The sequence below is a fragment of the Anoplopoma fimbria genome, chromosome 11 (genome assembly GCF_027596085.1).
Source record: "Anoplopoma fimbria isolate UVic2021 breed Golden Eagle Sablefish chromosome 11, Afim_UVic_2022, whole genome shotgun sequence".
Classification (NCBI taxonomy): domain Eukaryota; kingdom Metazoa; phylum Chordata; class Actinopteri; order Perciformes; family Anoplopomatidae; genus Anoplopoma; species Anoplopoma fimbria.
Window position 1 is genome coordinate 10306336 of NC_072459.1, and position 17908 is coordinate 10324243.

The following is a 17908-nucleotide window of genomic DNA, read 5'->3' on the forward strand; positions in this document are numbered from 1 at the left end:
GCCTTGGGTGTCTTTCCTTAACCTGCTTGTGAGGGGCATGGACAAGGGACAGCAGTCTTTAAACATCAAAACTGCACAGCTTTATAGTGTTGTTTTATAAGCTCTTAAATAAATATTTTTTCCAAATCTCTCATTTGTGTTCTTTTATTACTTTCATTGCTTTTTCTCTTTTTATCGTTTATTTTTCTCAACTGTTTTTGTAAAGCATTTTCAGTACGGCACTCTTTCCATTCCATGAAGCACTTAGTAGAATATGGCTGCAATACGGCCCTCTTGTTGAATTGAATCAGGCCAGTCCAACTCAGACAACCCAGGGAGCTTCAAGAAAACTTGCAGAAACGCAAAAACGTTGAACCACACTCAAGTTATGGCGCAGTGCAACTTGACATCATCTGACAAGTCGCCGTGGCAGACAATCAAATACATGATAAATCCCAATTTAACCCAGAAAAACAAAGACGAACATGCAAAATGCCTGTAATAGTCATCTAATGTATTTACTGGTTTAGACAACATAATTCCACTGGTAAGTTGTTTAAACAGGATGATCACTCGCTCTCCTCGCCGTAGAGGACGTGTCTTGTTGAGTGGCCATGTCCCTTTACATCAAAGTAAAATGTTCATTATAACTGACTTAGAAAAATGGCAAACAATTTAACATTTGCCCTGATTTTCATCTGCAGCCAGTTTTTTGTTTAAATTGTTACTATGGTTAGAGAAAGAGCCACACCTGCTGTCACCCCCCAAAGTGTTGTTTGAGTGTCGAACCAGAGTTTGGAGGACATGAGATGAGCTATGACAGAAGCACCGAACATCCATCAGATTTAAAGCCTCATCCATTAAAACGAGGCCTGATGTGTCTGATATCTCCAGGCAGGTATTAGCAGAATTACGCCCTTTGGCGCAGCTCCATTCTTGCTAGATAGATGAAGACTGCTAATGCCGCAAGGTGTCTGCAGAATGGATGTGCATTGATCTCAATGTGCTCTTTCTGTGGGCAATACAGAGCACATTGAGACGAGGTGTGTGTGTTAACATTTGTTACCGGGCAGGACTCAGGCAGCACTGTTTCATTGTAAAATGTTACTGTATTTTCATCAGCCACCAGCAGAATGAGCAGAGCTGAAATGTGTCACTGTGGCCCTGAGACCACATTCACTGCTGCATCATGGGACTGAAAACCTTGGACGAGGGAAAACAATCCGTCCTCTCTGTCTCTCTCTTGTTCTCTCAGTTGCTCAGAAAGCTAAAGGGTTAAAGAGATGTTACATTCATTATATTCATCCAGATAATGGCTAACAGTAAGTCATCAAGGTCCATTAATACTTAATAGAGGACTATCTACTAATAGCAGAAATTTCCTCTACCTAATACTGGAAATGTGATAACTAGATTAACGACACCTTAAAGCCGTCTTGTTTTTTTGCGAAGCTACAATAACAGTCAAGTCTACCGTTAATAAATATTGAACCAGCAATAAGCAGAGATAGTCTACTCATCCTACGACAATCCGTGGGTTAACTTCCGTTGCGAGCACCGACTTGTAGGCGGCACTGCTGGGATGAACTCTGCAAACACACACGAGGAAAGTCAGACAGGGCTGTTCATTTCAGGAAAGCCCAAATCAAAATGCCTTTGAGACGTTTCTGCATATTTAACTGGAAATGACAGCGCTGTTTTGGCATTGCTTGAGAGACAGCCAGAACCGTCGGTGGCTCTGCCTGAGTGAATCACCCCTCGAGGTGAGATGTTCAGTGCCTAGACTCTGACTGGATGTCTCTACTTTCTGGAAATGACTCCCAATGGACAAAGACGCAGCTGTTCAAAAAATCCTCACCATTTGCAGCAGTGAGCAACAGAGAGTGTCAATAAAGAAATCAATGTCAGGCATCTGAAGCTACACCAAGGATTCATCTAGTTGCTAGTTTAGTCTGTAGTGCTGTCGCTCATAAAAGTCATTGATAGATGGTGGTGATATCCTGTGAGACAGGAGTCAGTCACTTACAGTAGCTGTATTTTTTTTGCATGAGGGAAACAATCATCATCTCTTTGATGCTGGTCGCAACTTTGTGAATACTTTATTGAACATATGAGGTTGTTTTCTGTCAAGCAGGCATCTGCTGTTTGCTTTTCCACCTAGATAACCGCTTTGTTAGCACTCAAAGCTAGCTAAACCGTCCCTTGTGTGCTCTAAAGGCGTGTTGACATTTTCAAGCCTCAAAGGGTCCCATGCTGGCAAATCTGGTCACCAAGGAGACAATGTGTTTCCCAACAACTGAGGGTGGGGGCGGCTGCTGGTGGTTGAGGACTCAAGAGGAAATACAGATGGGTTTCCCATTTTTGTCATACTGGTACACCAACATCTTGATGCAGTGGGAGTTGGCTGGTGAGATCCAGGGGCTGCTTGTGATGGAAAAGTTGTGGCTGGCATAGAAAGGCTGCGGCTGCTTCCGGCAGTGGACCAGGGCTCGCAGCACGTTGGCCGCCATGCCCCTGAAACGCTTGCTGATGAAGCAGTAGAGGAAGAAGTTGACCCCGGTGTTGAGCAACGCTAGCATGTTGGCCAAATCGGTAAGCATGTGGAGCAGTCGGCCGGCACCTTGCGAGGCTGGAGGAGGGGAGTAGAAGTGGTAGAGGATCATGAGGGTACGAGGCGCCCACAAAACGGCAAAGATGGAGGTGATGGCGAGGAGAATGGCGGTGGTCTTGCCGGTAGAGTAGCCGCGCAGACGGAAGCAGCTGCGGCGTTTGCGCAGCTTATGAACAATGACGGCGTTGAGGGAGAAGAAGACCGTGCAGGGGAGGAGGTAGACGGTGGTGCAGTGGGCCCAAACCAGGATATGCTGGGCCACGGTTCTCCTGTTTTCCTCCCCTCCTCCATCTCCTCCTCCACCTCCTCCACCACTGCCCACCCCAGACAGGCTGTGCCACAGCTCAGGCCACCAGTAATAGGGAGCTGCAGAGAGCAAACATCCAATATATACAGCAAATATCACCCTTCGTGTGCGGGCCGGGAAGGAGACGGTATGGTAGCGCAGCGGGTGGCACACAGCGATGTAACGGTCAATGGTGAGGGGCACCGTGATCCAGATGGAGGTATGGATGGAGGAGAACTCCAGAACCTGCACTGCGTTGTTTAGTGATGGAGGCAGAGCCGTGGCCAAAATAAAATCTTCCAATATGAAGTCGACAAAGACAATGAGAAGCAGGACCAGGATGTCGGCGGCTGCCAGAGCCAGGAGATAGTTGTAGGAGGACTTCTGACGACGCAGCACCAGCTGGGACAGGATGACCACCGTCAGGATGTTGGCTGGGAGGAGGGGAAGGAAGGTGATTGAAAGCAGAAAGATGGAGGAAATAGGGAATTGATGGGAAAGGAGAAAGAATGGGCACAGGTTGGGAGAGGGAAGGAAACAGAAAAATGGAGTGTTAGTGGGCAGGCAGTTGAAAAGAGACAACAACAAACATCATGCAATGGATTTGTACTGTAGGTGCAGCCAACACAAAAGACTGACTGCACTAACACAGACACATGATACACAAAGATTAGAACAAAACAATATTTGCATTATGTGCAAGATTTTCGGCACCAAGCACACATCGATTCTGTTATCGTCCTCTGTCAGTATGCTCCAAGTTCAACCAGCTTTTCCATCTGTGTAATCCTTCCTCTATTTATTGCTCACTTCCATTTCCCTTTTCATCTACACCTGCTGTGTAATTCCAGCAATCATCTGCCTCTGCCTTTGGCCAAAACGTTATCTTTAATAAAGAGCAAAGCCACAACAAAAACAGGAGGGCAATGTTCAGCCTCACAGCCTTGACAGTCTGCTGAGTTCTCTACTTCCTGCCACTCTGCCGCCGGCAATTTAGTTCCTTAAACAAAGCACAAGGACGCCCCATCTCTCCCTCTCTCGCCTCTCTTTTCAATCTTTATCTCCGACATATACCGTCATATCTTTTCTCCCATGTTGCCAAATTAAATGTGTCCTTCGCCACCTTCTTGTTCATTTATTCAAACTCTATCGCTTTCTTTCACAAACAGGAAAGCTGACTAGCCCAGGAGGAGGGGCCGCTGCTCTCATTTTTCGCCCAAAAGAACGTGGACACACACAAAAGCCTGGATGTGATTTATTCCACTGACACTTCTACCAAAGCATGACCTCTGTGCAGCTGCATCAGAGGAGCACATCTCTCTGACTGTCACGTGGAGCTGCGGTTTGGTGATTGTATTGAACAGGCTCATTACACGTCTTCTTTTCTTTCTTGTCCTATTCTCGTCACCATGTGTGCATAATATTCTTAGGAGATTCCCATTATTGGACAGTTGAGTTTACAGGTTGTGAGCATGCTCAAACCTTCTCGTAAACCTGGAGGTGACGGTAAACAAGATGCTGGCTGTGCTCACACTGTAGTGTGCTTGGGATGTAAAATGAAGAAAATCGGTTAAAGGATGTATTATCATCATCATCTGTACAGAGAACTCCTGAGTAGTAATAGTATTGAAATACTGTACAAAATAAAATGCGCCCACAAGTGTGGGAAAGGTGAATTAATTATGTTTTTTGATAATTTGATAATTTATGATTATTTAAGATCATTTGAATGATTAACGTTTTTATTAAAATTGTTTTAAAAAAACTATTGGATTAGACGGCATGCATTTAATTAGGACATACTACTCCCTCATAACATTACACCTTTTTTTCTTATGTCTTAAGCGCAGAGGATCTGGGGTCAGAAAAGTCAGAAAACCATGCTTGCTTAAATGCTGCAAACAGGACATCCAGTTATTTTTTGCATACTGTATTTGATATATTTTATGTATTGGGACATACTTTTTCTGGCCTACTAAATAGTATGGTAGTATGGGTATTGGAATGCACAGATTGGGTGTATACTTGAGGTATTGAAAGTATTTTCCTACTGATGTATTTTTTTTTAGAGACAATTTCTTTTTTGAAGAATTTCAAACCTACATTTTTTATATCCATGTTTACTTGCTAGCAGTCTTCTTCGTGTTTTTTTGTTAGTTAAATTACCTGCACTAACAATCAAATACACACATTAATCTGTCAATCCTTTACTGTTGCCAAGCAAACCCCATTTATATTAACTTGCTGGTGCAGCATGAACACTTCCTCACTTTCCTCAGGCGAAGATGCCTCTGACATTGATTTACATCTAGCATCACTGAGACATCAATGCACTTAGCAGCTGTCACTGTCCATACAGTGTGTGTGTGTGTGTGTGTTCTCTGGTTCTGTCCCCCTCTGCAGTAATAGATCTTGGATTGGATTAAATATGGCAGCTAGGAGTCTGGTACATCACACTTCACAGCCTCAACCACTGTCAGCTGATTACAAATTACAAAGCCAGCTCAAGATAACGACTAAAGATGTCCATGCCAGACTGTAGGATGTGCAGCAGAACACACACACACACACACACACACACACACACACACACACACACACACACACACACACACACACACACACACACACACACACACACACACACACACACACTAACACGTGTCTGCACATGCACACAAACAACATTAAGGATTCGCCAATACATTAAGGTACAATCTATCAATAACATAAATGAGATGTCAAAGCAGTTTACAAGACTCGGCAAGCCAATATATGTGTTCATGTAGGGCTGCTGGATAGCAACACACACCTCACCATCACAGCCCCCCTTGCTTGTACACTACACCAACCTCTGCACAGGCATAAATTGCTTTCATGTCAAATGTGATATTGATTCTTTGTTTTCAGCTACGCTTTCTGTCCGTTTCTTCTTCTGTTCTTGTGATCAGTTTTGTCTTCGATCGAAGCAAATAAATCCAGAATACATTTTATTTTTAACCTTGGACAGATTTTGTATTTGAAACATTTTTTGGACTGTGGTGTCAAAATGTGGTAATTTCATGAAGAGTACTCTTTGTACGCGTTGTTTCCAACACACCCGCCTCTCACAGCTTTTGTTGTGTACTGTACACACACCTGCACCCTCTCACCTGCTTTATTCAATTGATCTTATCAGTGTTTGTGTTCCAGGAAAAGTTTGCTGCTAAACTCTGAGCTGCTCATTAACTTCCTGGTGGATGGCCATTACAAACCCTGCACAATGTGCTTCGCCTTTCACCCATCTCCTCAATCTCTATTGTACCTCCACCCGTTAATTCTCTCACTTTCTCTCTTTTCTGTACACCAAACTCTAAACAGAGAGGGGTGACATGAAATGGAAACAGTAAGGCGTCGACTGTCAATGGGTATTATTCTGTTTGGGTTCCCCGGTGAGACGGGGCTTTCTACAGACAAACAAAAGGGATCTGTAGCGAGCTTGACATTTCCATTTAGCTAGAGCCAGCTTGTTGCCCATTCATTTCAATTGACTCCTGCTCTTTGCGTTGTCTCGGGACCCAGGGAGTGGGGAAAGCTGCACATTTGTACACACACAGAACAGAGACTTGAGGACAACACATACAAACAGGAAATTCATGCAACCATAGAGAAATGTGCATCTCATGCCTGGACAGTTCAGACAGAGGCACATGCAATATATTTTCAGTCTCCAGCTGAGAGGGGATAAGAATGACTCGTAGGACAGATAATGGGCTGCTGCATGTTTCGTCCATCTGTCTATATTTGTGTGTGTGTGTTTGCACGAGTGACCCTTTCTGTCTGTTTTTGTGGGAGTGCCCTAATGTCTGCCCTCCTCCTGCTGCTCCCCTAATATGACGAGGGACAGGGCCATTGACGTTGTTTAGTGGGAAAAGAGAAGGCACAGCGTGCTCCCCGAGGTGTGTAACGAGGCTGACTCATCCTGACACTAAAGGGACGATTTCAGACGCGCTGTCGACAAACGACACTGCATCTTAACCCCTCAGAACCTGTGGCAAGACATGAGATCCTGCACACTAGTCGTTAGGCTTTCTCTTGGGCCTCATATTACACAGAACATTACAAAATGGAAATTATGCCTCAAGAAAAGACAATGAAAGTGAGCATTGCAATTAAGGAAATCTTTTTTCGTCTTTTGGAGGAAATTGAGGTTTGGCTTTGACGGCTTATCCGGAGGCTAATAAGAAGAGATGAGTGGAGAAGAGAGGGATGAGGAAATAGATGGAAGGTGAAGTAAAGTGTGGTCTGGGGAAGGTCACAGATAGTTAAAAAAGAGAGAGGGAACGGAAGGGAGGATTAGATGGAAACAGAATGAGACAGAGAGGTATAGAGGAGGTGGGAGAAAAGGAAGAGAGGCGAGGGACAGAGAGGGGATGAATATCAAAGCTTGCTTCAAAAGGTCACAAGCACTTTGTTCCTGATGACATCCATTTCCCTTTTGTCTTCTTCTGGTGTCAGACCGGACATAAAGCAGGGCGATTCCTTAATTCCCCCAACGCAAACCAGGACTACATCCCTGCTGCAAAGCCACGAAAAAAACATACATTGAAAATAGAATTAGTATTCAGGAAAATGTTTTAAAATCGTTTAAAATGAAGAGAAAACCCCTGATGTGAAGTGAAATCCTTATTATCACTATTTGCACTGAGAAGTTGGCTTGTAATGCCATAAAATGTGATAAATCAAACACATTGTTTTGTGAACATCAGCTTGTTGCGAGTTAATAATTAAGGGTAGAGGGAGCTTGAAAGAAAAAGAAAGATGCAATAAAGAATAAGGGCATATTAAGAGAGAGAGAGAGGCCCTAGTTGCTGCTAATGATATTGATGCTACTGCAGTGCTCTGCCTCTGCTCACCTCTCACAGCCATTCATTTTAAAGACAGTCCACAGTGAGTCAAAGTTTGGTGGAGATGACTTTCCTTTCATCACGGCTAACCGTGCTGCCAGACAAACTCAGCTTATGGCGTTTTAAGGGGTTCATAAACAATGCTAACAATTATAATGTGCTCTTGGATCTTCTCCAAATGTTTTTTTACGAGGTATCAGATTTGAAACATAACATGAAAGGTGAAAGTTTGTTGCAGATTGAGGGTAGAGGAGATAATTAAATGCAGAGAAGAGACGGGAAGAAGGGTAAATGGATGGAAGATGGAACATTGAGACGACGTCCAGCTCACAGCACTATAATTATCCTCAGATTGATGTATTACTGTTGTCAAAAACATGTTAAATAACACAGGAATTGGGGGTTTTCAGCAGTGGTGACAGTGATTTGTTGTCAGCTGGTCAAACAAAGTCAACTCTGTCACTGCACCAACAACATCTCAGATTTTCTACCTCAAACAACACCTCTCTCCTCTCTTGCCTCCTCTGTCCTCCTGCGCTCTCTCTGGCTAGTCTCCTCCATGACAAGCTGACATACTCTTCGTTCTGGAGACAAACCAGAGCTCAACAAATCTCTTATATTTGATTTACTTAATATTTTCTATCTTCTCCTCTCTGTCCATGCTTCAACACATGCTTTCACATCCTTTCCTTTTAGTCCGCCCTCATCTTAGACTCCACTTTTGGAGCGATAGTATCCGTTAACAAGTCTCCATTCCACCACAGATGCCCTGTCGCTGGTGCAGATTGACTGATCAATAGTGCAAACTGCAAATCACTTGGGCCTGACTCTTCATTAAGTGGCGTCTGACACCTGGTCTACACTGCGAGGTGGAACAGAGGGTTGTTAGGGCTTAACATCCCCAACCTTATTGCCTGACGTGTGGCTGAATAAGTGTTAGTGGGAGATGTTTTTCAACCTAGTGTGCCAGTCACACTGCTGACTGTTGAACAGCAACACAAGCTGTGAGAGTTTTCAAGGAAGAGGGAAGGAACGCACCAACATACTGTGGAGTACGTGAGTTCATGCATGTCTGAGGTGGAGGAGGCGCACATACACATTTCTGCTCACACAATGTGCACACATCATAACTCGATACAACCACTTGTGGTCACAAATTAAAAGATGAGCGGATTATGAGACAATGGGCCCCTAACACAGACATGCAAAAGGTCCCACCACCTCTCCTACGTAGAAGCAAGACTCACAGACTTTAAGCCTATTTTTGCTGTGTCCTTGTGTAGTAAATTTGATTATTGTAGCCATTTTGTATCTCTTTGTAGTTGTTTGGTATTTCTCTGTGGTCGTTTCTTCAGTCTGTTTGTGGCCATTTTGTGTCTCTTTTTTTAGAATTTTTTGTGTCTCTTTCTATTAATTATTGCACTTGTTTTACGAGAAATTCAAAAATCGAATTCCTTTGCTTGAATACTTGAATACCCCTCTGCTCTACTGCAGTACAGAGGCAAATACTGTTATATCTACTCCACTGCCTTTAGTTAAAGCTCAGGTTACTGGTTTCTTTGCAGATTACAATTTATATAATAATTCTAATATAATTATGGTCATGTTATGTCAAAGAAAAACATCCTCGCTGGTGTGTTGATCAACTTGATCAACATGATGCAAGTTTTGGTAAAAATGTCTTATATGAGACCCTGATGACTAATTAAATAATAATTACAAATGTAGGATTATTAAATGAAAAACAATACATTTTAATATAATCCTTTTCGTGCCTTTGCGCACTGCTGCAGAGACATTTTATTAACATGAACACATTTGCAAGTCATTTAAAGGCAGGCCTCTTTGGGAAAAAATTCAGGCATCAACAGTCATCTCGAGTTACGTAAATAACAACTCAGCAGGTAGGATTTGAAATGTATGTATGCAGGTAAAAATAACAAATTAAGTAGATATTCGGAGCGGCTTCACTTGAACATCCGGTTATGTCACACAGAACCATTCATCATCTTCGACATGCTGTACAGTATGTTTCTTGGCTTTGAGTGTTTTGAGACGTACTGTACTGTACGAAGAGCAGACCTCACTTCTGTGATCCCAGCATGTCAAAGACTGATGCAAATCACCAAAACCTTCATTGTGCTGTTTGCTATGCCGGCACACGCCTGTTCTGTCTCAAGCAGTGTGGTGTGGTGAGCAGAGAGAGAAAGAGAGAGAGTTAGCGATTAATTAAAAAACGTGGCAATTCGTCTCAGCTCCGTCGTCTGTAGCTGCCTCCACTCGGGGCTCAGAGGTGCTACTTCACTGGCTCTGCTGTTATTAATCTCTTTCTCTTAATTCTGCTCTTCCTCTTCTTCCTCTTGGTGTCCTTGTCCTCCTTGTACACCATTGTGTTCATCCCGAGATTTGGGTTCATCATTTCCCTAGGTCACGCAGTAATCATTTCCCACCACTTGACATGTGTAATCCCTTTTCTCATCACCTTTCATCATCTCACTTCTCACCCTCCTGTGCTTTTGCTATGCTCCTCTCTGTCTGCAGCTTAGAGGTCGAGAAACATACGGACACAACGACGTGTCCCTGAAGCCCTTTTGCACTGATAACTACTGAAACACTGGCTGGTAATCAGGGTAACAGCTTAAAATCCATCGAGAGTGTTAAATACGCGTGGGTCTGTAGGTCATTCTGCTACTACTCACACATGCCGCGCTCATGAAAGATTCATGACTCAGCCTGAGTGGAACGTCATAAAGATTGAATAAGTTAATCTCGGCGGCTGCAAAGTATCAGTCCGCCACACTCAACTCTGCCATTAATTCAGACAGCCATTGTGAGATTGCATTACAATCCCGGGTTATTGTTACTCGGTGATTAAACAAACAGCCACAATCACATTTGTAAAGACGACTCAGGAACAGAATTGAATAAAACTTCTGAAGCAGGAGAAACTTGAAATGACAGAGGAGAGAATTGCTTGTGCAAGACGTGATTTGCCAATTGAGGAGAAATAATTAGACGAGATTTCATCAGAAAGACAGACTTTTACTTTTACGAGGCTGCAAATCTAGTGGATCAACTGCAGTCTTGGAGTACAAAACCTCTTCACTTTGCTTTGCAGATTTGTTTTGAACCAGAGCAGCTTAGGCTGTTGATAAGATAAGATAAGATAAGATAAGATAATCCTTTATTAGTCCCGCAGTGGGGAAATTTGCAGGCTTACAACAGCGTAGAGTAAAGTGCACACAAGAGACATAGTAGAATGAAGACAAGATAAAAAAATAAAAATAAATAAATAAATAAAATAAAACAAGTATTATAAATAAGCAAAAAAAAACAAAAAACATAACATCTCACTCCCAATATTTATCAAGGAAAAGATATGTTATCATATGTATTAAGACAAATAAGACATGAAAGGTCAACAACTGTACTCATCAGAATCTGGGTTAAATAGTAAAACATTTAAATTATCCTTAATGTTACTCAAACACAGAAAGAATCCAGCATTTTAGTGATAGGCTGAAGCAGAGCAGATGTGTATCCCACCATCCAGAGCTTTCAACATCATCCACAGCTTTTCTCTTTCATTCGACCTCCATGTTTCCTGTCTCTGTCTGTCTCTCTCACAGACACACATTCATAATCACACAAATACATGCACACACCACTTTGCTTCCCTGTGTGAGACTAGGTCAGCGCTCATAGATCACGCAGTGGGAGAGAGCAGCAAATGGGTCCGACAGTGAGTGTGAACGGACTAATCAGTCAATTGTAGAGACACAACAAGGAAGTGTCATTAATTCAGGTCATCAAGATGAGCCATGTAACACTCTTGTCCCCGAGGTTAAGCCTGAGTCATTACTCACATAATCTTTCATGAACACATCAGATAGAACTACTCCAGATTAACAAGATTGGTGCAGTTTGAAGGCAATATGTAATGATGCTCTGCACACACAACTACTGGTTTTGGTCTATTGTTTAAATTGTGCTTGAATATGCCCAACTAAAGAGACGGGCACAAGCACAGACAAAAACATAGGATGTACGTATGCATGCACAAGTGATTTGCCCCAAGGTCAGCATGACAAATCAACAGTGTGCGTGTGTGTGTGCGTGTATGTCTGTGTGTGTTTGTGTGCGTGTGCAAAGAGTGACACTCTTGAGCAGCTGACACACACTCACTCAAACCTACAAAGTGCACTACAAATCAGGATGCAAAGCATGACTCCTGCAGCCCACAGATGAGCAAATTAACACAGAATGAGACGTGCCTGTGATTAGACGCACATACAGAACACACCACTGTGTGTGCACATTTCTTACCTGGAAGGCCGAGACAGAGCAGGACGCTGTAGTAAATTACAGGCAGTGGTCCGAGGGGGCATCCCTGGGCGAACTCAGTGGGATGCTGCCCTGGGCTCCAAGTGCTCTCATTTGGGGAGAAAACAGGGAAGATGTGGCTGTGCTCCATGGCCTCCTCTTCGTCCTCTTCCTCAGCTGAGCTCAGTGTCAAGAAGCCTGGCCACACGAGCAAGCCGCCTGGTCGCCGGTACAGGAGAGAGGGTGCTCTGTCCTTGGGTGCCAATCAGCATGAGTGTGTGCACGCGTGAGTTTTGCGCGAGGCAACAAGATTGAGTGTGTGAGAAGGAGGGAGAAATGGAGGAGAGAGTGGAGGGAGGCAACAGACGGGGAGTTGCGAGAGATGAAATGTGTTAGTAGGTGATGGAGAGGAAGGAGGCAAAGGGAGCGGAGAGGGAGGTGTGAAGAGGTGAGTATGAAGGTAGAAGTGAAGAGGGGAGGATGCTGCCTGAGTGTGTGAGCGTGGGGGAATGAGAGCGAGTCGAGAGCGCAGCAGGCGGAGGAGGAGGAGGAGGAGGAGGAGGAGGAGGAGGAGAGAGGGAGGGAGAGAAGGAAGGAGGGAGGAAGGTAGATGGAGAGCAAGGGCACGCTAGAGAGCAGAAATTGTGGGAGAGAGACGGAGGCTGAGGGTGGAGGCGAGAGGCTGAGGGAGAGAAAAAGAGGGGTTCTTGTTTGAGGGCAGTGAACACAAAGAGACAATAAAACTGATGAGGATGTGACAGGCGAGTAAAAGATAAATGGAGGGTTAAGTCGAAAAGGAGAGAGTGTGTTTGCCCTTGTCATATTGTCAATGTGTCTCTTTATTGCACATCTCTTGTGCATGTTAAGTAACTTGGAAATTGCTTTTGATCATTTATTCACAAATTAATGCACGAGCAGAATCCCAACATGCACCAATTTATATATCATAAACGTTACATACAGTATCAATACATGTGATATGGACGTTTATGTGTGTGTGTGTGTGTATGTGTGTGGGAGTGGGGGCTGGGACTGGCTGCTCAATCTAATTTTCCATGCAGTGTGAACTGTCTGAATCTCAATATAAAATGTGCTAATGAGAAGAAGAAAAACGCAGTATTCCGTTTTAAGAAACACTCCAGACCCCAAAACATGCCTTAGTTGTTTAGTCTGAAAAATGTGATTTCCGATTCTATGAATGCACAGAAATGTGCAGACCGTTTTGAACATAAGCATAAGTGATGCAAGTCCATAAAAATCTAATGAGTTGTACTGTTTATTCCCCAAACATTTACAGAAACAGAACACTGCTTTCAGCAAGCGATGGAGCTGAAAACGTTTGGGGATTACAATGCAGGAGAGGAGTTGTAGGAGCTGTTTATTAATTGGCTCTTGGAAGTCTACAGAATGAACAAAACAATGACAGAGTCCAAAGAGAAGTCTGGAAAGAACTTGTTTGGTCGGTCCAACAGTTAATCCCACCCCCTGAAAACAACAAAAAAACTGAATGCAACTTCTAATGATACCATATGCCAAATTATGAAAAAGAATTCTCAAATACAGTAATTAAGTAATTTTTTAAGGTACTTAGGTATTTCCATTTTTTGCTGCGTTACAGACGAATCCAGCTGCTGAGTTATGTGTTGCAGTCTCAAGATCTGCTGCCATTTCTGCTGAGGATGTAACATTGAAGCAGAGATGTTTAGGTTAATCACGATGGATAGTCGTCCTCTCTGACAGATGGAGGTAAACCTGCAAGATATAAATACTTGCTGGTTTATGATTTAGCTCTGATATAGCATACTAAACATAACATACTACAGTATACGACAAGAAATGTATAATTTAATAAAGAAAGACACTCAGTACTATTAAACTGGTATGTTGTCCAGGCAGTGTGGTTAAGTTGCCGAGCTAATGAGAGAGGTGAGCAAGTGAGCGACTCAAATTAAAACAGTTTTATTTTTTTTAACTTTTGTTTATTTCCAAAGTCTGTGCTATGAGTGCTAATAGCAGCATAGAAAAGACATCCAGCCCTCGAAAACAATTTTTTTTGCATAGTTTTCTCGATTATAATCTTTTATTTAAACGGCATTTTGTGACTAAATTTTCAACATATGAACAAGTTCTACGGGATCGGCTTGACAGTTTGAAAAATGCTTTACCACCACTGACTATAACATAAAATGCATACATTAATGCAACAGTAGTAATCTAATGATAATTGATATTTAGAAATTTAAAAAAAAATCGGCACAGTAAGTACTTTTGATTTAGATAATTTATTACATTTTGCTGATAGTACTTGTGTGAATAATTAAATACAGGCTTTTACTTTTAAATTAGTATTTTTACTGTTGTATTTCTATGTTTAATTAAGTAAAACGTTTTCTTCCACCATTGAGTTATAATCACATCTCACATTAGTGTTTTTTAATGTATGTAGTGAGACTTGCGGATGTATAGTGGTCATTATCCTTATCAATGATTTGCAGACTCCTCTGGGCTTTTAGCAGCTTTGGCCAAAAGCAATTTCAATTTCTTTTAGAGAGCTGTCAGCTGTGTTTCTGATCTCTCTGTGCCTGTTTTGCACAATCAAGGCCTAGGCCACCTCTCCACAGGTCTGAGGAAACACAACTACGCTCTGCTCTGCTGTCTGAGTGAGATACAGTATATAATTTAAAAGGTAGCTCATGTGGCTGGGACAAGGACCTGAGGGCAGACAAGATTAAAGAGTTTTACACAAAGAAAGAGGGGAAGAATGAGGATTTTGTGGGAGAAAACTCATGAGTCACAAAGCAGAAGATCACAAAAGAGGATCCAGACAATCCTAAAAGCTGCTTGGTGCCTCAATTATGGCATCTTGAGTATCCTCGACCCATCAGATGGAGGGCACCATGTGAACAGAAAAATGAATGACAGAAACAGTCCAATAATGGCTGACCTGTTTCTGCTGAATGCACCTTGAATCAGATGCAGGGAAGTGAAATGAAGTGTGAAGGAGTGAGGGTAGGTGTGAAGAGTGAAAAGGATCAGTCAAGTGCTTTTTTTTTTTCAGCACGTGAACAAATGAGCCGAGGGGGACGCAGTGAGAGGAGTCCTGCGATTAAGTGTTAAATAAAATATGGCCAGCTGACGTGAATTGATCACCGAGAATATGTTGGACAGGGGAAGGTGATTCTTCAAGAGTAGCTAATGTAGCTTTGAAAAACCCCCACAGGGGTAGTGTGTGCTTGCTCTCCAGTACTTAATACAACATCATCATTGGTCCTTGTCACACAAACTTGATTACACGCAATCTTCTGGCGCTTTGATTTAGGCGTGATTCTGGTGTGTGTGTTGGTTGTTGTTTGCTGTTGGAATCAATACAGGAAAAACAGATACTGTACATGTGTGATGTGTCACTATACTGTGGTGAGACTCTGCAAACTGAACCAGGGCAGGTGATGGTTGTTCTGTATTGTTGGTTGTGTATTTTGGTCATACCTTCACCTGACCTAATTACTCCCTTCAGTAATATACTGTATGAGAGGTTAGTCGTGAAAGATCTGTGCAGGTCATTAGTGCATATTTGTGTGTATGAGCAACTGTGTGTGTGTGTGTGTGTGTGTGTGTGTGTGTGTGTGTGTGTGTGTGTGTGTGTGTGTGTGTGTGTGTGTGTGTGTGTGTGTGTGTGTGTGTGTGTGTGTGTGTGTGTGTGTGTTAGTAACATTATTACAAACATTGTCTGGGGACCTCACATTGTCACATCCTCAACAAACTGAACAATCAAATGTGGACATGCACAGACACGCAAAACCAAACTTGTGTTATTGCCTCAAACGCCACAGAAATATTTGTCGTTTAAATGTTGACATTTATGGCTAGTGGCTAAGCAGAACAAATCTGATCTATGTAGCTTTGTCATCTCACTCTTTATGGTGTGGGATGTTTGCATATGAGAGTCTCTGAATATCTGGATATTAGGGGAACAAGAGAAAGAGTCTACAGCCATGCTAGTGTCTTTGTGAGACCGTACATGCTAGCATGCACACAATGACTATGCCTGCTTGTCGATGTTTAGCTGGGAATTGGTCACCAATAGCTTTTCAACTATGCAAGGGCATCAACCCCCAAAGATCACGAATGCAACCTAAGCAAATTGACTTTCCAGATCTGTGTGCTAATAGCGGATGGAAGACATAGCAATAGGCTCAGTATTCGGTGGCCAGATGTAGCTGTTGGAGAAACCTAGCGTGTAACGTTACACCAGCCAGACATTACCAGCATACAAGTCACAAGATGCTTTGATCTATGTATTAAGACTGGAGTTTATTGAGATTTAAAATGGGCATTACAAACATCAGCATTAATGATCCATCCAGTGGTAGTTAACAAGTTTAAAAGCTTACAGCCACAGCCGTTGTTTCGGTTAAACTAGTAACCACGTTAACTGGTGTGTTTTTTTTAACCAAATCACCAATTAGCACGGTAACCAGGTACACTGACGCACCTGTTGCTCTGAAACGGTTGTGATCCCGTAGGGATTCTGTACAACTTGAGACTGCTGTTTGAGTATTGATTCCGACAACCAAACATGCAACAACCAGTCATTCTGATGCTGTCAACAGTTTTCACTCAATGTATAGAGCTTCCTAACACGTCTGGAACAACATAGTGATGAAAAGCAGAGGAGGTAATAAGGAGAACAATCAGAGATTCCAACATTCAGGGAGTCACAGGATTTCATCTGCAGCCTGTTATTTATCAGAAAGCTGTCAAGTAGCAGGTGACATTAATAATACATGCTTCCTGTGATGGCTGTTTGTTTAGCGCGCCTGTAAAATTGAACCCTGGTTTTGAAGAGGAATGGGTCAGCGAGGTCACACGTGAGCGCTCAAAGAATAATGAGAGGAATGGGGGGTGCATGCTTTCACCATACAGCTCATGGCCCTCACAGTCAACAAATAATTTTGCACACGTATGAACGTGTGCATGTACTAAACAACAACTTTGGATTTCACCTCAGACCACAGCCACTAGAGAAATTATTACAGTGTTAATCATTTTCACACATAGCTGCAGCTCTGCATGTCGGGGCTGGCTCTCCATCCGCTCTCTCCACCCCTGGGTGAATCTCCCTGGACTGGGCAGTCCAGCTCCTGCCCCTGTCCAGCACTGGGGACCAGCTGGTCCAAGCAGGCTCTTCTGATATCGCCACTATTAGACTTGGGAAATGGAGACGTTTAACATGGCTGCAGCTGAGACTAAAGCCCCACGGCCCTGTCTGCAAATTACATTGCTCCCACAAACAATCCCATTGAAAAAAAGGCCACTGAGGAGGGACTTTGTGTTTGGGAAGCATGGCCTTGATGGTTTCAGCAGCTCTTATCATTTGCCTGTTTCATCATGGCCAACTAAGAATCGCTAATTCAAAAGTTTGACATCAAGAATGGCTGTTAAAGCCTCATGGGTGAACTAAAAGTTTTGTAAAACTTTTATTTTTCGTTATAGATGTGAGATATAAAACTGTTTTCATTGTGCAGAAAACTTCACAGCCCTTCTGCTCTCAGTTTCCATCTAACCCCCTTGTCCACTTTGATTTTCACTTGTCTGTTTTAGCTGATTGTGTAGAACCCCAATCTGGTAGTTGGCTGTTTGCTGTTGTCTAGACCCGTGTGTGTTTGTTTGCAGTTAAGCTTAAGCTATTGATCACAGCAGATAGCATCCCATTTTGTTATCAGGAGTTTCTGATTCTGATCACACTGCTGAGGAAAATAGCTGTGAGGTCCTATATCTTTTTATTTCATGCATATGCAAATAATATGCATATATTTCTGCACA

At 42.8% G+C, this 17908-nt stretch overlaps 1 protein-coding gene across 1 annotated transcript; it reads right to left on the minus strand.

Moving 5' to 3' along the window:
- Positions 1–2309: 2309 nt before the first annotated feature.
- On the minus strand, positions 2310–12242 carry gpr139 (G protein-coupled receptor 139). Its single transcript, XM_054608183.1, has 2 exons — positions 12089–12242; positions 2310–3310 (listed from the first exon to the last, which is right to left on the minus strand). The coding sequence occupies exons 1-2, from the start codon at positions 12234–12236 to the stop codon at positions 2310–2312; spliced, it is 1149 nt and encodes a 382-aa protein (XP_054464158.1). The 5' UTR covers positions 12237–12242.
- Positions 12243–17908: the final 5666 nt, after the last annotated feature.